This window comes from Drosophila persimilis, unplaced genomic scaffold, assembly GCF_003286085.1.
Source record: "Drosophila persimilis strain 14011-0111.01,24,50 unplaced genomic scaffold, DperRS2 tig00000824-arrow-arrow-pilon, whole genome shotgun sequence".
NCBI lineage: Eukaryota > Metazoa > Arthropoda > Insecta > Diptera > Drosophilidae > Drosophila > Drosophila persimilis.
Genome location: NW_020825358.1, coordinates 515335 through 535349, shown reverse-complemented (window position 1 = coordinate 535349; position 20015 = coordinate 515335). Strand labels below are relative to the sequence as shown.

The 20015-nt window shown below is 46.9% G+C and overlaps 4 protein-coding genes, 1 long non-coding RNA gene and 3 other non-coding genes across 9 annotated transcripts in view; 7 read left to right on the top strand and 1 right to left on the bottom strand.

Moving 5' to 3' along the window:
* The window catches only part of LOC6600326, a 44909-nt gene extending 34572 nt beyond the window's left edge, over nt 1–10337 (bottom strand). The window contains exon 1 of the mRNA XM_026993241.1: nt 10271–10337. Within this exon, the coding sequence (XP_026849042.1) occupies nt 10271–10337 (67 nt within the window). The remainder of the gene's footprint in view (nt 1–10270) is intronic.
* A 3141-nt stretch (nt 10338–13478) lies between these two features.
* LOC6600330 (WD repeat-containing protein 78) lies at nt 13479–15782 on the top strand. Its single transcript, XM_002025347.2, has 4 exons — nt 13479–13722; nt 13773–15223; nt 15281–15496; nt 15557–15782. Exons 1-4 carry the CDS (start codon nt 13540–13542, stop codon nt 15780–15782), a joined length of 2076 nt encoding a protein of 691 aa, XP_002025383.1. The 5' UTR covers nt 13479–13539.
* A 122-nt stretch (nt 15783–15904) lies between these two features.
* On the top strand, nt 15905–17195 carry LOC6600267 (ras-related protein Rab-34). Its single transcript, XM_002025348.2, has 6 exons — nt 15905–16302; nt 16364–16465; nt 16525–16589; nt 16641–16774; nt 16836–17061; nt 17117–17195. Exons 1-6 carry the CDS (start codon nt 16025–16027, stop codon nt 17173–17175), a joined length of 864 nt encoding a protein of 287 aa, XP_002025384.2. The 5' UTR covers nt 15905–16024; the 3' UTR covers nt 17176–17195.
* A 487-nt stretch (nt 17196–17682) lies between these two features.
* LOC6600268 (60S ribosomal protein L23a) lies at nt 17683–19108 on the top strand. The gene is made up of 3 exons (XM_002025349.2): nt 17683–17747; nt 18122–18501; nt 18571–19108. The coding sequence occupies exons 1-3, from the start codon at nt 17717–17719 to the stop codon at nt 18958–18960; spliced, it is 801 nt and encodes a 266-aa protein (XP_002025385.1). The 5' UTR covers nt 17683–17716; the 3' UTR covers nt 18961–19108.
* Nucleotides 19109–19252: 144 nt separating this feature from the next.
* Nucleotides 19253–20010, top strand: LOC113566666. Of its 2 annotated transcripts, XR_003409190.1 has the most exons (4): nt 19253–19290; nt 19487–19527; nt 19722–19760; nt 19945–20010. It is a non-coding gene; the product is annotated as an uncharacterized LOC113566666 (long non-coding RNA). The 2 variants fall into 2 exon arrangements; XR_003409189.1 differs by lacking the exon at nt 19253–19290 and having other exon boundaries at nt 19355–19527.
* LOC6600270 lies at nt 19330–19424 on the top strand. The gene has a single exon (XR_048136.2). It is a non-coding gene; the product is annotated as a small nucleolar RNA Me28S-Am2634 (small nucleolar RNA).
* On the top strand, nt 19555–19650 carry LOC6600271. The gene has a single exon (XR_048137.2). It is a non-coding gene; the product is annotated as a small nucleolar RNA Me28S-Am2634 (small nucleolar RNA).
* On the top strand, nt 19786–19881 carry LOC6600272. The gene has a single exon (XR_048138.2). It is a non-coding gene; the product is annotated as a small nucleolar RNA Me28S-Am2634 (small nucleolar RNA).
* Nucleotides 20011–20015: the final 5 nt, after the last annotated feature.

Here is a 20015-nt window from a genome sequence, read left to right as displayed (position 1 = left end):
GAGGAGATAAATGAAAGTAAGAACCATCTATCGCTGATCCTCTCAAGAAAGGTTCCCCTTAATAAAACTGAAATTCTGTTTTACAAATAAATAAATCTTAAAGGCCTGTCCCCGCCCCCCACTCGTCCTCCGAAAGTTGACAAACAAACAAAACCTCTCAGACAATTGCCCAGCTGAAAACTGGTGAAAATTCCGAATGTACATACATATGTGTTGTACCGCAAATGTGCTGCTCCTTCACATGTGACGTTTACCAAAAAAAAAAAAAAAAACGGCAGGAACAAATAAAAGGGAAAACTTTTAATTTTCCGCAAAATGTTTTGCGGAACCTTTTCTTAACAAGAACTTTTCATTTTTAATTAAATGGCAGACACAGGGTCCCAGTCCTACGAGACCCTTCCCATTTCCTTCCCCTCCTTCAGAGAGAGTTGAGAGCGAGCGTGGGATAGTGAGCGGGTGTCCAGGAAAGTTGTCTGCGGCAAAAGAGCACCGCAACAGCAACAGCAACAACAGCAACAACAGCAACAACAGCAAAAGGCAGAGAATAAAGGCCCAGCGTTCCAGTTACAGTTCCAGTTCCAGTTCCACTTCCAATTCCACTTCCAGTCCCGCCCTCCCACAATAAAGCTCAATTAGTTAACGGCGAGCGCGCGCTGCTCAATCAAAGAGCGCACACGGTTTCCGCTCAGTCCGCTGTCCCTGCCCCTGCCCCTGCCCCTGCCGCAGCCGCATCCTCTGCCCCTGACCCAGCCCACAAATCGTGCATTATTATTTGTTTGTTCGGGGGCTGCTTATCAGCTGGAGCCCCGAAGACTCAGATCTGAATTCCCAGTCACTCACACAGGCACTGTGGGTGTCAATAGATTAAGCTGCCAAAGAGGCGATCAGCAAGGGCATTTCTTTTTCTTTTTCCACAAATCAGCCTTTGAAAAAAATCTCCCCATTTTAATCATTCTTGAATTTTTCTACAAATTATCACTGGATAATGCTTGCATTCATCCCACTGTGCATAGTCGGACTCGGGCGTAGGGGCAATTGCAGTCACGCATCTCACGATTGCGCTATTATATTCTCACCTTATGATGACTGACTGCAAGGCAGCCCCAGCCCCAGCCCCAGCCCCAGACTCGACCCGAAACTGGGATTGGGTTTGGGTTTGGGTTTGGGTTCGGGTTGGATGGATGGATGGATGATGGGACTCCAACGGGGAGTGGCACGGGGTAGTGGTGCTCGCGAGGCAATTGAAAAGCCGCAAACAATAATTGCAGTTACCTAAGCCGAAGCCCCCGCCAAAACCGCAGCAATTTTTGTTGCTGTTTTGCCCCTGAAACGGGAAAGGGAATGCGGAGTGCGGAGTGCGGAATGCGGAATGCTCATCCTGTTCTTAGAAGCAGAAGGTGAGCCAGGGAGGGAGGGAGTATGAGAGAGCGATGAACGCGAATTAGGCAAATTGTCTGCAATTTCTGTGGGCTCCCTTTCGCGTTGCAACGTTTTGTTGTTTTTTTTTTCGGCTCTCTCGAGAGATTACTGGCCATCGATTGTCTTTGTTTAAATGTTCGTGTTGCGGGGAAACTGTGTTAAGATTTCTCTGTTGTTCTGGTTTTCATAATTCCTATTCCCTATCCACTTTCCCATCAGCCCCGTAGCGGGTTCACGGGTTCAGCGGGCCGCACTTGTGTGTCATCCTGCCTGCCTTCCTCCACTCTCTCTCTCTCGCTCTCTCTTTCTCTCTCGCGTCTCTGATCCGTTTCTATGCAGTTGCCCTGCAGCCATTTTTTTTTTAGTTGTCGAGGACGACACCCACACCAGCCAGCCGCCGACCCTCCGTCGAGTGAAGCACCTTCATTAACATACCAACTGCAGTGCGGGAGTGCGAGATTGGGGGATTGGGGGAGTGGGGGGAGGGAGCGAGGTAGTAACATCCATGCTGGGGAGGATTGCCCGCCGCCTGTGGGTAAGGAATTTCCAGCTTCGTGGCTTGGAATTTGCTGTAATCCGATACAATTTAGCGGCTTAAAGCTTCTGCCTGCTTGACGCTCAAGTTTCTCGTCATCTTCTGCTCCTTTCTGTTGTTGTTTCTGTTATTGCTACCTCCCCCTCAGCGCTAGAGAGAGAGAGAGAGAGACAGAGGGAACTCCAGCAAGGCACGCGTTTCGCATTTTCTCTTCTTTGGATTCCGCCTTTGCCTTTGTTTTGAGTTCCCCTGTCATATGGCCATCTCTCTCACTCCTTTTCGTTAGGGTTACTCTGTGTGTGCGGCTCCAGGGCTCTACCAGTGCTCTTTCAATGGAGGGGATTAGAAGCCACTCCAATGGTTCTCTATCGCTCTTCCTTTCCTTCTCCCCCTCTCCCCGTCTCACTCTCAGAGTTCACAGTTAAGGCGAATATTTATCAGCAAAAATATCATACATACATATACATACATACATTGAAAACAACTGTTATGTATGTATTTCTTTCAGTGCAAACTGCACATTTACCTCGCATCAAATATTCTACAAAATTCGCTTTTCATTCTTTCTTTCTTTCTCTTCCACTGAACCACTCAGAAATGCAACAAAACAAAACAAAAATCTTATCAAAAATACAAGAAACAAAACGTACTTTCGTCTGTCCAAGACTTTGTTACCCTTTAATAGTAGATGTTCCAAATTCTATCGATAATTCGTGCAGCAAAAAGAGCGGCCTATGATTCGATTCGATTACCGATTCAGATCTTGATCAAGAATATATCCACATACTCGTGCATAGAAGTGCATCTCTGAGCTGCTCAAAATGGAAGTACCCTCTTCGAAGAGGGTATTCAAATAAAACGAAGATAGTGCAAGAGGAAGTAAGAGCCAAATAGAATAGAGAATGCGGCGGGGGGAAGGTGCATACGAAATGCATGTATGAAAAAATCTAAACAATTTCGCCAACAACTTTGCTGACGGCTCGAAAAGGATTACATAACAGTGGAAGGCGGCAGGTGGTGGGGTGCTGGGGTGGTGGGGTGCAGAGGGGAGGAGCCCTGGAATCGGGAAGACACCAGCTGCTGTTGCTGCCATATGGTAATTGTTTTTTTTTTTGGTTACATCACGTTGTAGCTGGAAACCGAAATCCGCTACATTCGCTATTCCTGTTCCGAGCAATGTTTGTGCTGCACTGCTGCATGCAGTGAAAGGGCAGGCACACCGCACCCCGCACACCGCCCAACCCACAGGCGGTTGTAATTGCGTTCATACATAATTATGATGGAGAGCGAGAGAGGGAGAGGGAGTGGGAGAGGGAGAGGACGGGCACTCAAGGTGTACGATTACATTGCGAGAGCCGAGAGTTATGCTACATTTAAACCAAATTGACTTTGTTGCGGGTGAGTTGGAGACGGGAATCGGTAGCGACTGGAATTAAAGCTGCCTACATTCGTGCGAAGCAAAACGAAAGATAAATGGCAACAGGGAGAACGGGAGAGAGAGAGAGAGAGAGAGCGTAGCGTAGCAGAGGTCGAGCGAAAGCAGCCGTCAGCCAAGTACCGTTTATTTTTCACTTTTTGCCACTCGACGCGACCCTTTAAATGGCAACATTTTCACCACACATACACACTCTCACTCATCCACAGTGGGTTAAATAACGCCCCGCATTATTTAATTCAATGTTGAAGTCGCGGCTAGTACTGTCTCTTTCTCGCAGCAGGTGGAGGTGCAGGTGCAGGAGAGGCAGGAGCAGCAGCAGCTGTAGGAATAAATATACCTTGCTTCTGAATCTGCAATTGCTGCGGTTCTAGTTGTTGTGGCTCCTGCAAATATTCATAAAATCAACTCAGGCAGGAAATGCAAAAGAACAAGAGAACGAGAGGGTGGAGCGGGTGGAGAGGGTGGAAGGGGGGTTTAAGTGGGAGTTTGAGTGGTGGAGGGGAGGGGAGGGGTACACAGTTGCACAGTGAAACGCAACTCAAATATTTGTTTGATTGGGTTTAGTTACTGTTCGCAAATACATACATACATACATATGCAAGAGCAGGCATGCACACAAATACATGCATACATATGTATGTATGTATGTACATATGTTAGTACAGTGAAAGCCCTCTATGCAGACCCTTTGTTAAGCACCTACCTAGTGCGGATGTACGATCATTCACTGTACATACACATATGTATGTATGTATGTAAATGTACCCAAAGTCTGTTTGCTTTGGCGGCCAGCATGCATAGAAATATGGAATATTTATCTAATGTTCATCAAACGGAATCCCCCCAAACAGAAGAAGAATCCAAAACGGGAGAGCAAGCAATGACATCGAACTCTAGAGCATGTCCAACAAAGGCCCCACATGTTTGGCCGATAGATATTATAGATAACGGTCGAATGGACTAATCATTACTGTAAGCAAACCTCGAAACAGAACACAAGATAAATTTCACAATTTACAGAGTGTAAGCCCGGAACTCCTTTGGCCATGACATGAAATCCCAGCCCGTCGCACACCTGTGCCTGCTTCCCACCCCCCTCCCCCGTTCGCTCCTGCTCTTCCTGTCGCAGTAAAAAGTCAATTTACGGCCCATCCCCCCAGAGGTTAGGCCCCGGCCAAACGACACTTAAATGAAGTACACACACGCATAGGAAGTTACATCCTTATACACGTAAAGTGCTTGGTGTGCTTGGTGTGGTGCATGGGCGGCGGGCACAAAATCAATATCACATCAATTTCCAGAATTTTTAAGGCTTCAACGATCCAATCCGCCACTCCACCACTCCACTGCGGGGCAAACCTGTCATTTTTTCAATTAAATTATAAAAATTACCAGCAAAATCCCAGACCAAGCCAAGGGGAACTCCTCTTCCTCTCTATCCCTCTTCCGCTCTTCCACATTTCCACGCCCCGCATATTCTGAGAAGGTGACGGAGGAGACTTTAGCACGTGCTGTCAACGAGGGGACAAACGGAAGGAAGGGCCGAACAAAACCAGACTGGAAAGGGGACGCACAGTCTCTCTCTTTTCTCTCCTGTGCCTTGTTACCACCACCTTGGCAGCAATTAATTCTGGTAACATAATCTTCACTTACAACTTTATATGACACTAAATCAGTGCGAAGTGTGTGAGGCGAGTGCTGGGGGGAGTGCCGAGTGGCAAGTGGCAAGTGCCGAATGTGGAGTGTCGAGTGCCGAGTGCTTGTGCCCCAATTTGGCTGCATATTAGAGCAGCATCGAATGTAGCTTCGAGTGTGTGTGTGTGTGTTTTGTTGTGGGGGCGTTGCCGAGCGGCCGAACTGATTTACAAGCCCCCCAATTATGTATCTGTGTGTGTGTGTGTTCCCCGAACGCAACGAAATTCAACGCTTTCTGAGCCGAAATTTAATTAGTTCCATTTAAAACGCAGCCCCAAAAATAATCCCAGGAAAAGAGGGGAGGAATTCTTTCCGCATATTTGCACGCCAGCCGATAATTATCGCTTGAAATTCGGTCAGAGGTTGACTTCCCCCAAAACGCGAACGAGATCTCCTTTAGGATTCATCTGCATGCCAGACCCCAAAACACCTGATATGCAATGCACCTACACGTACGACGACGACGACGTAGACGGCCACAAAAGAGAACACACAAAAACAGAGTGTGAGAATGCGGGAGAAGAGAAGAGACTGCGAGTGTGAGTGGGGGAACTCTTGCGGAAAGATCTTTTGCACGCACATTGACCATTTCATTTTCACCCGAGTCAGAGCCAGATTCAGAGTCAGAGCCAGAGCCAGAGTCAGAGTCAGGGCCGAAACGAACGTGCCGGCAGCAGCCCAGCGGGGGGAACAGCAGCGGTTGATAACCAGATGTGGGGATTGTTCCATGTGATTTACAGACGATTACGTGATTTCTTCAATGTGTAATGGGGTCTTTGTTGGAGTCACTGAATGTTTATTAACTTGAAATTTCTTTGTTAAACGAACAAAAAAGAAAACGTTTACTTTTGTTGGAAGTTCTCTTTGGGGTCTTAGGCTCCTATTTAGAGAAAGAATTCCCTTGGCTAAAATAATGATCCGATTGCAACATATTGGTTCTATCGCAGACCTTGGCCCATCTCAAATTTCTTTGGATTGCCCTACAACATCTTCTTCAAGATCTTTCTTCACAGCTCACAGGCAATTACCGAAAGCTATTATCAATTAGAAATGCAAGGCCCACCAATCCCAATCGAATGCAAGTGAAATCCAAAGAAATGCAACGCCCGCTGCGAGAGGGAGTGGACTGTGGAGTGTGTGGGGTGTGTGGGGTGTGTGGGGTGTGTGTGGTGGATGCCACGCACCCATACCGTACGCTTAACTTTTCGACATGTTTCACATGTGATGAAGATTAAGTAGAAAATAATTACAAGCTGGGGAGCCGTAGCAGGAGACGTACATGTACATACAAATACTCGCAGCTGTGTGTGCGATCGCGATCGCTTTGTGATAGGTGCGGTGCGGCGGATCGGATGGATCGGGCGGATCGGCGGATCGGTAGATCGGGGAGCGTGTAATTACATAAACGGCGATGTCAGTGCGGTGACAGGACGGCGTCATCGGAACTGCCAGACGACGACCGACAGTCGCTCACCCAAGTTCAAGTCTGAATTCGACTCGCACTCGGAGTTCGAGTTGGAGTTGGAGTCGGAGACGGAGTAGGAGAGTCAGTCGATCATCAATCGTGCGAACTTTCCAAGGTCCGCCCACTTGCAGGACGGACGGGGGGTAAACACGTTATTCCGTGGATATCATTGCAGTCCACGTATAAAAGGCATAAAGCACCAACAGCACCACCGCCAGGTCGCCGCTTTACCTGTTCTCATGCCTGGCACATAAATTGCAAAAGAAACCAAAAAACAAAAACAAAAACGAAAAAAGGGCCAAATCAGCGTGTAAGATGCTGCCCCGTACGAGCACTGGCACACGGGGCCCCATAAATTTTAAAGTAATTTTCTCTTAGCCCCCAAATAATTTATGGGAAAATATTAACGCTGCCCCAAATACCCGGCGACCCAGAGATGGATCCTAGGGCCCCAACCAAGTTCTCCCAGATATCTTGACCCAAAACTATCACAAATAGAGTAATTAAATAAATGTTCCATCGGTTATCCTGCAATCTACAAGCACCATCTGCCATCTACCATCTACACAAGAACATCACAGAGCGCTTTGAGAACTTTTTGCAATGGAATTTCGGTTTTGGGTTGAATTATTGCGACGGAACGGGGCTCCCCCCCCTTCTATCAGGTCACGATTATCTGCATACGCAGCCGGCAATAATAATTTCAAAATTGGTGCACTTAAGCGAGAGGATTCGATCCATCTGCCTGGATACTGAACCAGAAGAAGAAGAAGGGTTTTCGGTGGGTTGGTGGGTGGGGGGGGATAATCATAATTTTAAAGTTATTTTGTTGCTGTGTGTTGCGGTAAAATTATTGAGCAATATGCTGATCTGTAAAATCATAAATAAAAATATTTGTACTTCGGTTCGGGGGATCCACCTTCATCTTCCAGCTTCAACCTCAGCTCCAGCTCCGGCTTCAGCTCCGGCTCCAGCTCCCACTTCGTCCTGCCTTCTGCCACCTCCTTGAGCTCTCTTCCTTGCAGATAACTTTTATGTTATTAGGTGAGAGAGTTGGCTTTCGGGGCCGAAATCTTTGCTCGGCTCCTCGGTCCGGCCCCTTGTGTCTGCCACGACCCTGGACCCTGGACCCTGGAACCTGGCCCTGGACATGCGGCGGTTATATTCCGCTTGGGGCTTAACGATTGATAAAGTCTTTTTATTTACAAGCTGATAATGATGGTGTAGGTGCAGGCTTTTGGCATTGCGACGGTTTTTCATGTAATTTATGAGCAATTTGCAGACGATTTTCAAGACGACCACGAATCCCCCCCCTCAGACAATATGCAGAATGTACAGAGGGAGAGAGTGCAGGAATCACAGCAAGTGGTGGAGTGTTTGTTTGTGTGTATATGTGTGTGTATGGGGAGGGGGAGAGAGCGGGTTAAGTGAAAGATCTATAAACGGAATTTATGGGAATTAAACAACTTATAAAAGATAGTTTTTTACTTATAGAATTCATCATAAGAGCGCGGGGCACTTGTGTCCACTAGGTCACATTTACGAACTGATTCGCTGTTCAAAATTTCCGCTAAGCGAATAGACACGTTCGTTTCGGATGGCAAGGAGAATGGACCATTCGCCCCGAGCGATTCGTGATTTCTTTTATAATGAAATACCAAAGAGATACCGATAATTCAAAAACGCTTAGTATTAATCCCGATTTTCGGGAAAAATTAAAGTATTTCTTTACCAGCCAGAAAGTGTCCTGTTCTATTTTAAGTGAATGGCGAATTGCCAGTCAAGCGTGAACGTTGGATGAACAGTTCCCATAAGCGAACAGACACATAACATAGGTAGGTTGCTATGGACAAGAATAGAGGCCAAAGTACATACAAATCTAAATCATTCGCGAATTGGAATATTTTGTTAACGAAACTGTGGCATTAAGCGATTTACAACTCTAAGACCTCTACGAATTTCAGCTAGACAATCGAAAACTATTTTGTAACATTGATAACCATCTGAAAAAGGGTCAGAAGATAGTTTCTCGTTCTCTGTTGCTCTCCCTCTCCCTGAAACCCATTAAAGTGTCACAACAAAACGCTGAACTCATTTTTTGATATCGCACTGGGCAGCAACCAAAAGCCATAAAACAAGCTAGTTTATAGGAAATGGGGGATAGGGGAGAGTGGATTGTGGATAGTGGAAAAACAGAAGACCCTGGCCACGAACTAATAACACGAACGCCTAAATGGACTCAATAGCCAAAAGTGTCAACGCCAGACCGCAACAGGAGTGAGAGAGGGAGGAGAGAGAGAGAGACGACCTATGTCTAAGCCGATTATGGGCCACGACTTTTGGGAACGGAACGCACATAAAAATGTCTCTCTGGCTGTCAGCCAGGCAGTCAGGCAGGCAGGCAGGCAGACGATTCGGTGATCTTCCAGAATCGTGTTAAGCGTGCTCTGGAGTCCAAGGAGTTGGGGGAGGGGTTCTTCTACTTGTTTACTTGTTGGCGGTGTCGATGTCTTACCACTGCTCTGGCTATGACTGTGGCTGCGGCTGCCGCTGCGGCTGCGACTTTGGCTGTTGGTGCTGTCTGTGTCCCTCGGCTGATGATTGTCATTAACATCAAATTACCACAAGTCAAAGTCATGTTCACCAAAATAAAAACCCAAGAACTGTGATCGCCAGACGCAGGGAGACAGAGGAGAGGCAGCGGCAGAGTCTCCACCGTCATCATCGGCTCAGACAGATAGTCGGCGGCACTTAGGTGGAAAGTTATGGAGCAGAAATGAAATGGGAGAAGCGCAGGCGCAACCACATCTGAAAAAATGAAGGAATCTGCTGATGGAATGGCGCTGGCCATTGGGCGCTACACCTCGTTGGCCATTGGGACAAATCTGTGGTGACACCTGATTGCGGTCTGAGTTGGAAAACAGATCACAGAAAGGAGTACGCAATGATAGGAGGATATCTAAACATTGATTATCCAAAGAATATTCATTCTTTGATAGCTCTCTGGAGCTTTCCAAACTTCTCTTTCAATATCTGAGCAAAGGAATAGTAAGATATTATCTTCTGGCAGTCTCTGCGATATGCATAATTATGTTAAACACATTATATCCATTCATAAATCTTTTTAGCAGCAGACGAGATGTGCGCCAGTTCTGTGAGAATTCGAATAATGAGCAGATAGAAGATATTATTCATTCCAGTGAATGGAATGGAATGGAATGGATAGGGCTAGGTCTTGCTCTAGCTCTCGCTCTCATTTGTATTTGTCTGGCTTTGAGGAGGCTTCAGGCTTCAGGCCTAAGGTTTGAGGTATTTTGTAGGTGATAAAATGTTGCTTGGGTATTTATTATGCGGCGACACTCAATATGAGGATGGGCTCCGATCCAGGGGCATGGACATGGGTCTGCTCGGAGACGGAGACGGGAATCACAAAATCTCAAAATCAAATCAATAAAAACCAGTCAAAAGCAACAACAAACCAGCAACCGAAACAGAAATAATTTTTAAGATGCAAATTATGCAAATGAGATGAGATTTCGTGTGGCCCAAGCCGAGAAATATTCGAAACCAAAACCGATATTCCACCTGACAAACCAAAAATCAATTTTTCTTTCTTGCCCAATTCTTTCCGATGGGCGCCATGTGGGCGGGGGCGTGGCCTTACACATTCATATGGAAACGGAAAAAACAGAAACAGAAACAAAAACAAAAAACTTACTGCGCCGAGAGTCGTCTGTGAGTGTTGCAGCATTGGGGGTACGACGAAGACGCTTCCAAAACAACATTTTGCTGATTGAATTTGTTGTCCGATTGATAAGATCGTTGATTAGTTTCGTTATGTGAACACGTTTAGGGTTATGCGGGTGTTTCTTTTTTTTTTGTTTTTTGATTATTGCGAAATGCTGTTAACATTTGACAGAGCTCGCATTAATTATGGAAAGCAAATCGAAGCGCGGATCGGCACTGATTAACATAAAATTCGAATTACTCAGTGTTCCACCGGCACTAGACACATTCTTGAGTCATTCGCTGAGCACGCGCCACCCTCTGATGGAAGCAGTAAAAAAAAAACAAAACCAAAAAAACTAACTGCGCCGGGAGTCGTCTGTTAGTGTTGCACACCCTGGGAATGGGACGGAATGGAGCGGGCGACAAGTCGTCCAAGCACAAGCACGCGCCGGGTTCAAATGCAACTGTAACTGCAGTCTGCAGTCGACGAGGGCAGAGCCGAGACCGAGACCAAGACCGAGCTTGGGCGTCCGAAAGTGGTGCGCGACACAAATTATGACTGCGCTCACACACACACTGACACACGGACAGTGGCAGCGACAGAGCGGCCGGTGTTTCAAGAAAGTTATGCTCAATGTGGAGCGATTAGCTCAGGTGTTTCTCGTTTTTCCCCTACTTCTTCTTTAGCAGCAGCGTTTTCGATTTGTTTTTGTCAAAGTCAAAGTGTCATGTGTCATCGGGTGAGACAGTGGACTCAATTGTGGGACCTGTCCCCGCCGCAAGTTTCCGCAAGAGCTTCCGTTAAGCGATTTTCACGCCCAAACACCCGGAGCCAGAGTAGACCCAGAGCCAGAGCCAAAGCCAAAACACTTCTGCCCCTCACGACGGTTAATTAACGAATAAAAAGTCGGTTTTTGTTACGAAAAAAAGTATATATATGAGCTTGGCTTAAACGCGTCTGGGCCCTGCTACTATCGTGCTCTGCTGCGGAGCTCCGTGGTACAATAAAAAAATAAAAAGAAAATATGTTACACCAAACAGTTGCGCCGACTGCGGACTGCCGGCGTAGCCGTTGGCGTTCACGTCAGCGTCACTGTCGACGTCGCCCAGCGCACATTGGGGCCAGTGGAGGCATAAAACAGGTGTAAAAACTGATATGAATGAATGAACTATAAACAAGAATGCTATTTAAGGGCCTGGCAACATCTGATAGGCCAGATCGAGATGAACCACTGAATGGACATAAAGTTTTATGTGTTTGGAGGGCGTGCTGGGGACAATTAGATGTTCGTAAAAAGATACTTTATGAACGTGTTTAGGAGGGTGACCACAAAATGTCGTTGGAATAGTTGGAATTTGTCAATTATTTCCAGCAATTGAAAATAAAAATTGAAAATAAGACGTACCTCCTTAAAGATTCCGTGAAGTAGCAGAGAGAGAGAGAGCATCGCTGGTGCCGTTGCATTGCTGGCTATCTGCATTTTTGCTGCTACAAATGCTGCGTCGGTTGGCTGTGGGTCAAACAATGGAATTTTCTTTATTTTCACCTTATTTCCAATTAAAACTTACCTTAAATATTATTAAAACACAATCCAAATATTTCCAGATTTATTCAGTGTGTGCACACTGGCGACAGAGAAGTCGCAGTCGCTGCCGACGCCGACGCCAACACCAGCACCAACACCAGCACCAACACCGAAGCCATCGTTGCGTTGGTGGCGGTTCAGTGAATTTCGCCGACTGCACTGTTGCTGCTGCTGCTGCTTCTGCTGACGTCTTGGGCTGTGGGCCAAAAATGTGTAACAACAACAGGTGATCGCTGGCTCGTGCAAAGTTCATAATGCACGCAAAGCTGAAAGACAGTCGGGAAATGTTTCTGGCTTTTGTTGCTCTTGTTCGCCTGCACATTTATTGCTTAACGCTTTGATGCGTTGACTGAGTTGTTCCTGCCGCCTGCTGCCGCTGTGCTGATCAACGTGCAATGGACAGTGGAGCCCGGAGCCCCCATGCTGGAGTAAACTTCTTCCTCATCATGCGGACGGTTGCCTCTCCTCTCCATTTGACATATTGCACTTGGCTTACCGCTGCCGGTTCGCTGCTTCTGCCGCAGTCTGTTCATTAAGCGAATCAGCGTAGCGAAGCATAAAAGCAAATTAACATAAAACAACTTCTTTTTCGACTTCTACTTACAGATATGAGTGTGCGGATCTGTGTGGATGTGTGTATTTGGACACACATCAAAGTACTTCTTCCTCTGTTCCATCTTTTGGCCATTGTCAGCCGCTGTGGCGGAATTAAAGACCCTTTTTCTAATGCCTTCGTCCGGGCAAATTGCTTTGGAACGCGTCTAATTGGAATACAAATTTCATTTGAATTGTTTTTTCTTGCTTTTTGGTCTCTTCTTTTTCGAGTTTTTTCTTGCGACAGGTCATAGCACTAACAATTTTTCGTTCAGCTTCGCGCGGATATTTGTGTGGTCCATTCACAGTAGACAGTAGATGGTATTATTATTGTGACTGCAGCCATGTGAAACGAGTGGGGAGAGAAAAAGAAGGAAGAAACAAGAAGATAGGAAGCGGGCATTTTGAAAGAACAATTTTAAACTCACGTATTAGTTAAAGACTGGCTGGATGGTTGTTGTAAATTTGTATTCCCTATGATCCACAGTGTACTATATATTTTCTACCCCCCTTTCGTGAGAGTATGCGTTTCTGCTGCGTAATTGCAATTCAAAAATAGTTTTTGATTGATGTGCTTTCAGGTGTCCATTCACAATAGATCGAATGCAGTCGTGCGGAACAGCCGCTATGGATTATGAAAGACTGAAATGTGCAAAACGGTCACACTTAAAAATGGCGGTTTGTTTACAAAAACATTTGTATTTCGAATTGGATTGGGATGAAAGATCTACTATACCCAAATATGGATATCTAGACACACACTTATATGCATATCTACATCATATTGTATGGAGTTTCGGTTCGAGTATTCCGGTCTTGGTAATCATCCCACTGCCACTTTCCTCCCTACCATTATGCATCGTTGTTGCATGCTTTTGAAAATATGTATTATAAATATTTATAGATGCACCACCGATAGATGCAGTAATGTGTAATATGGCTAATGAAATTCCATCTTGCAACAGGCACAATGCAATATGCGCGTGGTGGTTGTGGCAACGAAGCGTTGCCATGTCATCATCCACACAAACAATTGGATGAGCCACCACCGGCAGCACGAGCTCTGCATTAGCGAAAAATGTCCCGCACACTCAAGAAGGATTACCGCACCGCGGATTTTGAGCAGCTGAGCCGTGAGATCCGGAACCATCCGATAATGAGGACTTCCACGGCGGAGCAGCAGCAGATGCAGAAACTGCGGACGCCCGAGTATCGCACCAAGTGCGTGATGCGGGCCTCGTTGGATGACATTGCCCTGGGGGTGAGTGGATCAATCGCTGATGGATAGCCTCATAGGCTGCTCTATTTCAGATCAATCTCTACAAGCTGCATCTGGGCGAGACGAAGCAACCGCAGCAACCATCTATCCCAGAGACCTTTACTCCTGGCTCTGTTTCTGGCTCTGTTCACAGGCCCCCCAAGTCGGCCAAATCTCCTGCCACGCCCTTCATCAAGGTATTGCTGCGCAAGACGCCCACCGTGGTGCTGTTCGAACGTCACAGCATGACGGCCCTAGCAGACACCGAAGAGGGCCGGCTGGTGCTCGAGGATAACCAGCGGTACGAGGAGCTGCTGGCGGGCACGGACAAGTCGCGACGCACCGTCGACTCGGACACCCAAACCATTACGGCGCTGAAGAAGTCGCGCCTGGTGAACACGGAGCGCCTGACAACCGAGCAGATTGGCTCATATGTGTCCAACTTTGAGATGTTCGATACGTACCAGGACCTGGAAACGTCCACCACGAGTGTGCAGGTGCAGGGCGCCCAGAAAATGGAGGTCACCACATATCACGTGGGAGGCGTGGACCAGTTTGTAGCGATCAACAGCATGCCCAACTTCAAGCTGGCCCTAATGCTCACCATGCGCATCCTGGCGAGCAATGTGTACGAGCCGCAGCAGCGACGATACCGGAATATGGCCATGCCTGATCCGCTGGCTGAGGATGTCAAGTTCAAGTACCGTTTGGGTCTTCTGTGGCGCCTGAGTCCGCCCTCCCCGCTACCTAGGGTCCATCAAGCGGTGAGCGACGTGAGCTTCTGCCCCAGCAACGGCGACATCATGGCCGTGGCCTATGGCGTATATAGTCATGCCAATATGTCCCGATTGCCGCGTTGCGGCTACGTTTACGTGTGGAACATCAAGAATCCAGTGAACCCCGAACGCTGCTTCAACTACGAGGTGCCAGTGGTCACCGTGGAGTTCTCCCCATCAGCTCCCCAACTGCTGGCCATTGGCCTGCATAATGGCAGCGTCGAGGTCCGTAATATCTCACAGCCGGAGCAGCCGCCGCTAGCCATTTCTCACCGCAGCACATCGCCCCACTTTGAGCCAGTGACAGCCATCAGGTGGATTCGAATAGCAGGCGATGTAGGTGGCCCGGCCGTTATCACACCCTTCCTGGCCATATCCCGGGCTGGCGCCGTCACCAAGTATCGCCTGATAAACAGTCCCCATCTGCTGGGCTTCGAACAGCAGCGTCTGCAGCGGGCCGAGGGCGAGCTGGAGGGCCTAAAGATCGATCGTCCGGTGCCGGCGGCCTCGCTGCAGGCCAATCGGCATCCGCAGTGCCTGGAACTGGTACTGGATCCGGTGCAGGCAGACATCTACTATGTCCTCACTGACGAGGGCACCCTCTACAAGTACTCCACCAACTATCCGCTGCAGCATCTGGAGCAGCGGCAGGTGCACAATGGTCCGGCCGTGGGCATGGAGTTCTCTCCTTGGTCCCCCAAGATGTACCTCACCTGCGGCAGCGACTGGTGAGGCCTGAATCTCTAAAGGGCTCTCCGCCTCTACTTATTTGGCTTGTCCCACAGGTGCATACGGATTTGGCTGGCTGGCATTCTCTCGCCGGTCATCACATTGCGCCACCATCTCTCGCCCGTGCACAGCGCCCGCTGGAGTCGCACCCACTCCACCATACTGGTATCGCTCACCCGCAGCACCGTGGACATTTGGGATTTGCGCAACAGCACCCTGAAGCCCGTGTCCTCGACCACGATAGATGCCACCATCTACTACACAACCTTTCGGTGGGTGCTCTTGAAGTGATTTGTCCGTATTTGTTCGCTGATCTGTTGATGATCTTTCAGGTTTTCCCACTGTGGTCGCTCTTTGGCGGTGGGCAACGAGGCCGGTAATCTGCTGATGCTTTCGTTCGAGGACATGCCTTTTCCCCCGCACTTCCAGTACAAGCAGCTGAAGAGAGCCATCTTCAAGGCGCTGGCCATGGAACCCGATCTCCAGCAGCAGGTGAAGAGTGTCGGCTACTTTGGCTATCCCGCTGGCAACAAACAGCCAAAGGCGTTTAAATATTAATGAATAAAGAAGCGTTCCAATTGAAAATGTTCCATTGCCTGCCACCTTGAACCATGAAGTAAGCCTAGTTTTAGTTGCTCTTATCAGACACCTGCATTTACAATTCAAAACACAGCTCGGAGTGTAAGATAGCCTCGAGTACCTTGAGCATATCATAGCGACCAAGTTCAAGCCGCCCCCGCTGACGACAACGACGACCAAGTTTGTGGTTTTGTGGCGCAGTCGATGACGCCGACTTTCGGATGTCGACGCGTTGTTTAGTTGAAATAGAAACGTTAACAATGCCTCATCTACTACGGCAATTGCCCGTTTCCCCCACGGCCACAATGCACGATACACGGACAACACTGCGAAACCTGCCTCCGGCCTACAGTCCCGCACAGACGCCACATAGCCGGGAGAAGGATTTTGCCCCACAGGTGCGCTATCATTTGGAGCTGCCACGCAAGCCAAAGTTCCGGCCCTGCAAGGTCATCTTTGTAGGCGACTGCTCCGTTGGCAAAACGGCCATAGCCAATCGGTGAGAGCAGGATCAGACCATCCCGTAGAAGATAATAATCGTTCGGTTCGTTCTTCCTTAGCTTCTGCTATGACAAGTTTCAGTCCAATTACAAGGCAACAATTGGTGTGGACTTTGAGCTGGAGAACTTTAATATACTTGGCCACAATTACAGCCTGGAGATGTACGTGTGGTGTACTCTGCCTTCCTCTTTCTTTATTTATATTTTTGCTTGGTTTCCAGGTGGGATACGGCCGGACAAGAGCGCTTCAAGTGTATTGCTGGAGCCTATTATCGCAATGCAAGAGGTATGTACTGAAAATTATCATATATTGATTCTTAGAACTAATATCCTTCAGTGATTGTCGTGACCTATGACATGTCGAGACGCGATACCCTGGATTCGGCCAAGAAATGGCTTGCCAGCGCACTCAACTACAATACAAGCCAGAGACCATTGGTCTTTCTAGTGGGCACAAAGGCAGATCTCTTGGTGAGAGAACTACATTTCTATGTACAATTATAGATAAATAATAATCACATTCACCTCGAAGACAAAGGAGGAATTCATGCGTATGGAGCGATTGGCGGGCAACGCAGCCGCAGAAATTCAGGCGGAGTATTGGTCCGTATCGGCGCGTTCCGGCTTTAAGGTGACGGAGCTGTTCCAACGGATAGCTGCATTGGCCTTTGAGGAGGCAGTGAAGCAGCAGCTAGGATCCCTCAAAGGCACAACACAGGAACAGGCGACGCTGGCATCTGTGAAATCGCAAACATTTGGTAATATTTTTCATTGAAGTCACAAGTCATTGGCCTTACGAAAATGTTCTTGCAGATTTACGCAGCTATTTCAGTAGTCGCTTTTCAAGACAAAAAAGTGGATGTGCTTGCTAGCCTTCACAATTTTAAGTTAAGGAGCCAATAAATAAAAGTTATTTGAAGAAAAACTGTTGTTTGTGGATAGCCTTGCCATTCATTTAAACAGCACGATCGTTTTGGTGCTGTTGCGCGCACAAACGTAATGTGCTGTAAAGCACTATCTTGAGGGCTGTTGCGCGCACAAACGTAATGTGCTGTAAAGTGCTATCTTGAGTGTCATTGCACACATTAACGTAATGTGCTGTAAAGCGCTATCTTCAGTGCTGTTGCGCGCACAAACGTAATGTGTTGTCTCTTTTTCTTCGACTTCAAGTTATTTATTTAAGAGCTATGCTTCTAATTTTGTATAGCAACTTTTAGCAAAGGAATATTTTGCTTATTCTAATTAATACAACATTTTGGTATGTAAAAGCGCTATTTTGAGTGCTGTTAGGCGCAACATTCAGTGCTGTCAAGTGCAAATATTTAGTGGTCTGGCCACTCTACTGTCACATTACGCTTCCGCTTTTTGACAACTGGCCCTCGGTTGTTCTTTTCATTTCTTTTTCTCGTAGAAATGCCACCCAAAAAGCCAACTGAGAAATCCGGTAAGGATTTTTCATATAAAAATCAGCTAAAAATGTGTGGATTTATCACCAAAAGCAATGCTAAAGCATGGATAATAATCAGAAATAAAGAAATTGCATTAAATCACGAATTTAAGGCAGAAAATAGTTTAAATGTATTCGCCACGTGCGGTGTGGCTGCGTCCAACCACGGCCAACAATATGCGAGCTTGCCCAGTGCTACAATCAAGCCAATTTTTTTTTACCATTATTTTCAAGTGAAATTCCCAGTTGAAATTTAATATAGACTACGACGACGCTTGCTTCAGTGGTGATAGATCAGGCTTAACCTAACTTTGTGTGTATCACATTCCGTGATGTTTACTAATCAATATGATTTGGTGTTCCGCTTGCAGCCAAGCCTGGCGATAAGAAGCCAGAGCAGAAGAAGGCTGCGGCCCCGGCTGCTGCCAAGAAGGAGGCACCAGCTGCTGCCAAGCCCGCGGCTGCTGCTCCCAAGAAGGCGGCTGCTCCTGCCAAGAAGCCAGCTACCGCTGCTGTCAAGAAGCCCACAGCCGTGAAGAAGGTGGCAACCAAGGCCAAGCCAAAGGTCAAGGATGCCAAGAAGAAGCTGGCTGCAGGCAAGAAGCCACAGTCGGTGCTGGCCAAGCTCTCGGCTAAGGCTCGCGCTGCCGCTAAGGCTAAGAAGGCAGTCAAGGTTGGTGCTAAGCCCGCCAAGGGCACTGCTAAGGCCAAGGCTGTTGCTCTGCTGAACGCCAAGAAGGTCCAGAAGAAGGTGAGTTCGCTGTGAACAATTACTTTTCCCTACTCTTGGCTAATCCCCGCTTGTCCCTGAATCGTGTAGATCATCAAGGGCGCTTTCGGTACCCGTACTCGCAAGGTCCGCACCAACGTGCACTTCCGTCGTCCCACGACCTTGAAGCTGCCCCGTAACCCCAAGTACCCCAGGAAGTCGGTGCCCACCAGGAACCGCATGGATGCTTACAATATCATCAAGTACCCCTTGACCACAGAAGCAGCCATGAAGAAGATTGAGGACAACAACACCCTGGTCTTCCTCACGCACCTGCGCGCCAACAAGAACCACGTGCGTGCTGCGGTCCGCAAGCTCTATGACATCAAGGTAGCCAAGGTGAACGTTCTGATCAGACCCGATGGTCAGAAGAAGGCTTATGTGCGCCTGGCGCGTGACTACGATGCTCTGGATATTGCCAACAAGATCGGCATCATATAGACAAGCAAAGTGTGGGGAACGTGCGTCGCATTCTACATTTCTACATAGAATTCTTTCTATAAACAACATAATAACTAAGCTGACAGAGCGCGAGGATGAACGTTTCTAAGTTGTCGACTGGGTATAATAAAAACCACTCAAAAAGAAACCATTAACTTGCTTGATTCTGGGTGGGTTTTCTTCTTTTTTTAGCGATTATTTTCAGAATTCATCCAAGAGCCACATCATTAAAGGTGAGTTTGCATAAGCTTAAACATACATTTTTAACAATCTAATTTCTTTACAGATTCTTTGCTTATGAACGAAAAAGATGGACCACCAGCATAAAAGGTAATTACCAAGGATATGCGATTTTAGAAACAGATTATATATTTTTTTTTCTGATGATTTTTTGTAGGAATCTCACTGAGCTTCAGTCATTCGTTGCTTTGAAATCAATTTATCTTTCTGATTATACCAATAGTTATACCAAATTGCTTTTCTTCATGTACCCATCTAATCAAAATATTCTCCATATTTGTTTCAGTTGTTCCAAAATGGAGCCTTGGAGGTCATCGTTTCCCGAAGGTGTGTAGAATTTATTATCCTATACAAATTTTTATCTTGTGATGATTTTCGAGTAGGAATCTCACTGAGCTTCAGTCATTCGTTGCTATGAAATTAACTTTATCTCTTACTGATTATATTATTTGTAATACGAAACTGAAACTAAATTGTCCTTTTAAATCCCATCTAATCAAAATATTCTCTACATATTACAGATTACCCATATGTGGTTGCTTGGAATATTTCCCAAAAAGGTGTGTAGAGTTCATGATCCTGTAAATTAGTATATTGTGATGATTTTTTGAGTAGGAATCTCATTGAGCTTCAGTCATTCGTTGCTTTGAAATAAGTTTGTCTCTTACTGATATGTTTAGTGAATTATTTAAAGACCCTGCGAGAAATCTGATGACTAATCAATGCTGTTTTCTCTTTTTTCAGATGGTGAAACACGCACCGCTTGTATTCCTATATAAATATAGTTGTAGTTAATTTGACAATAAAACAAGCTA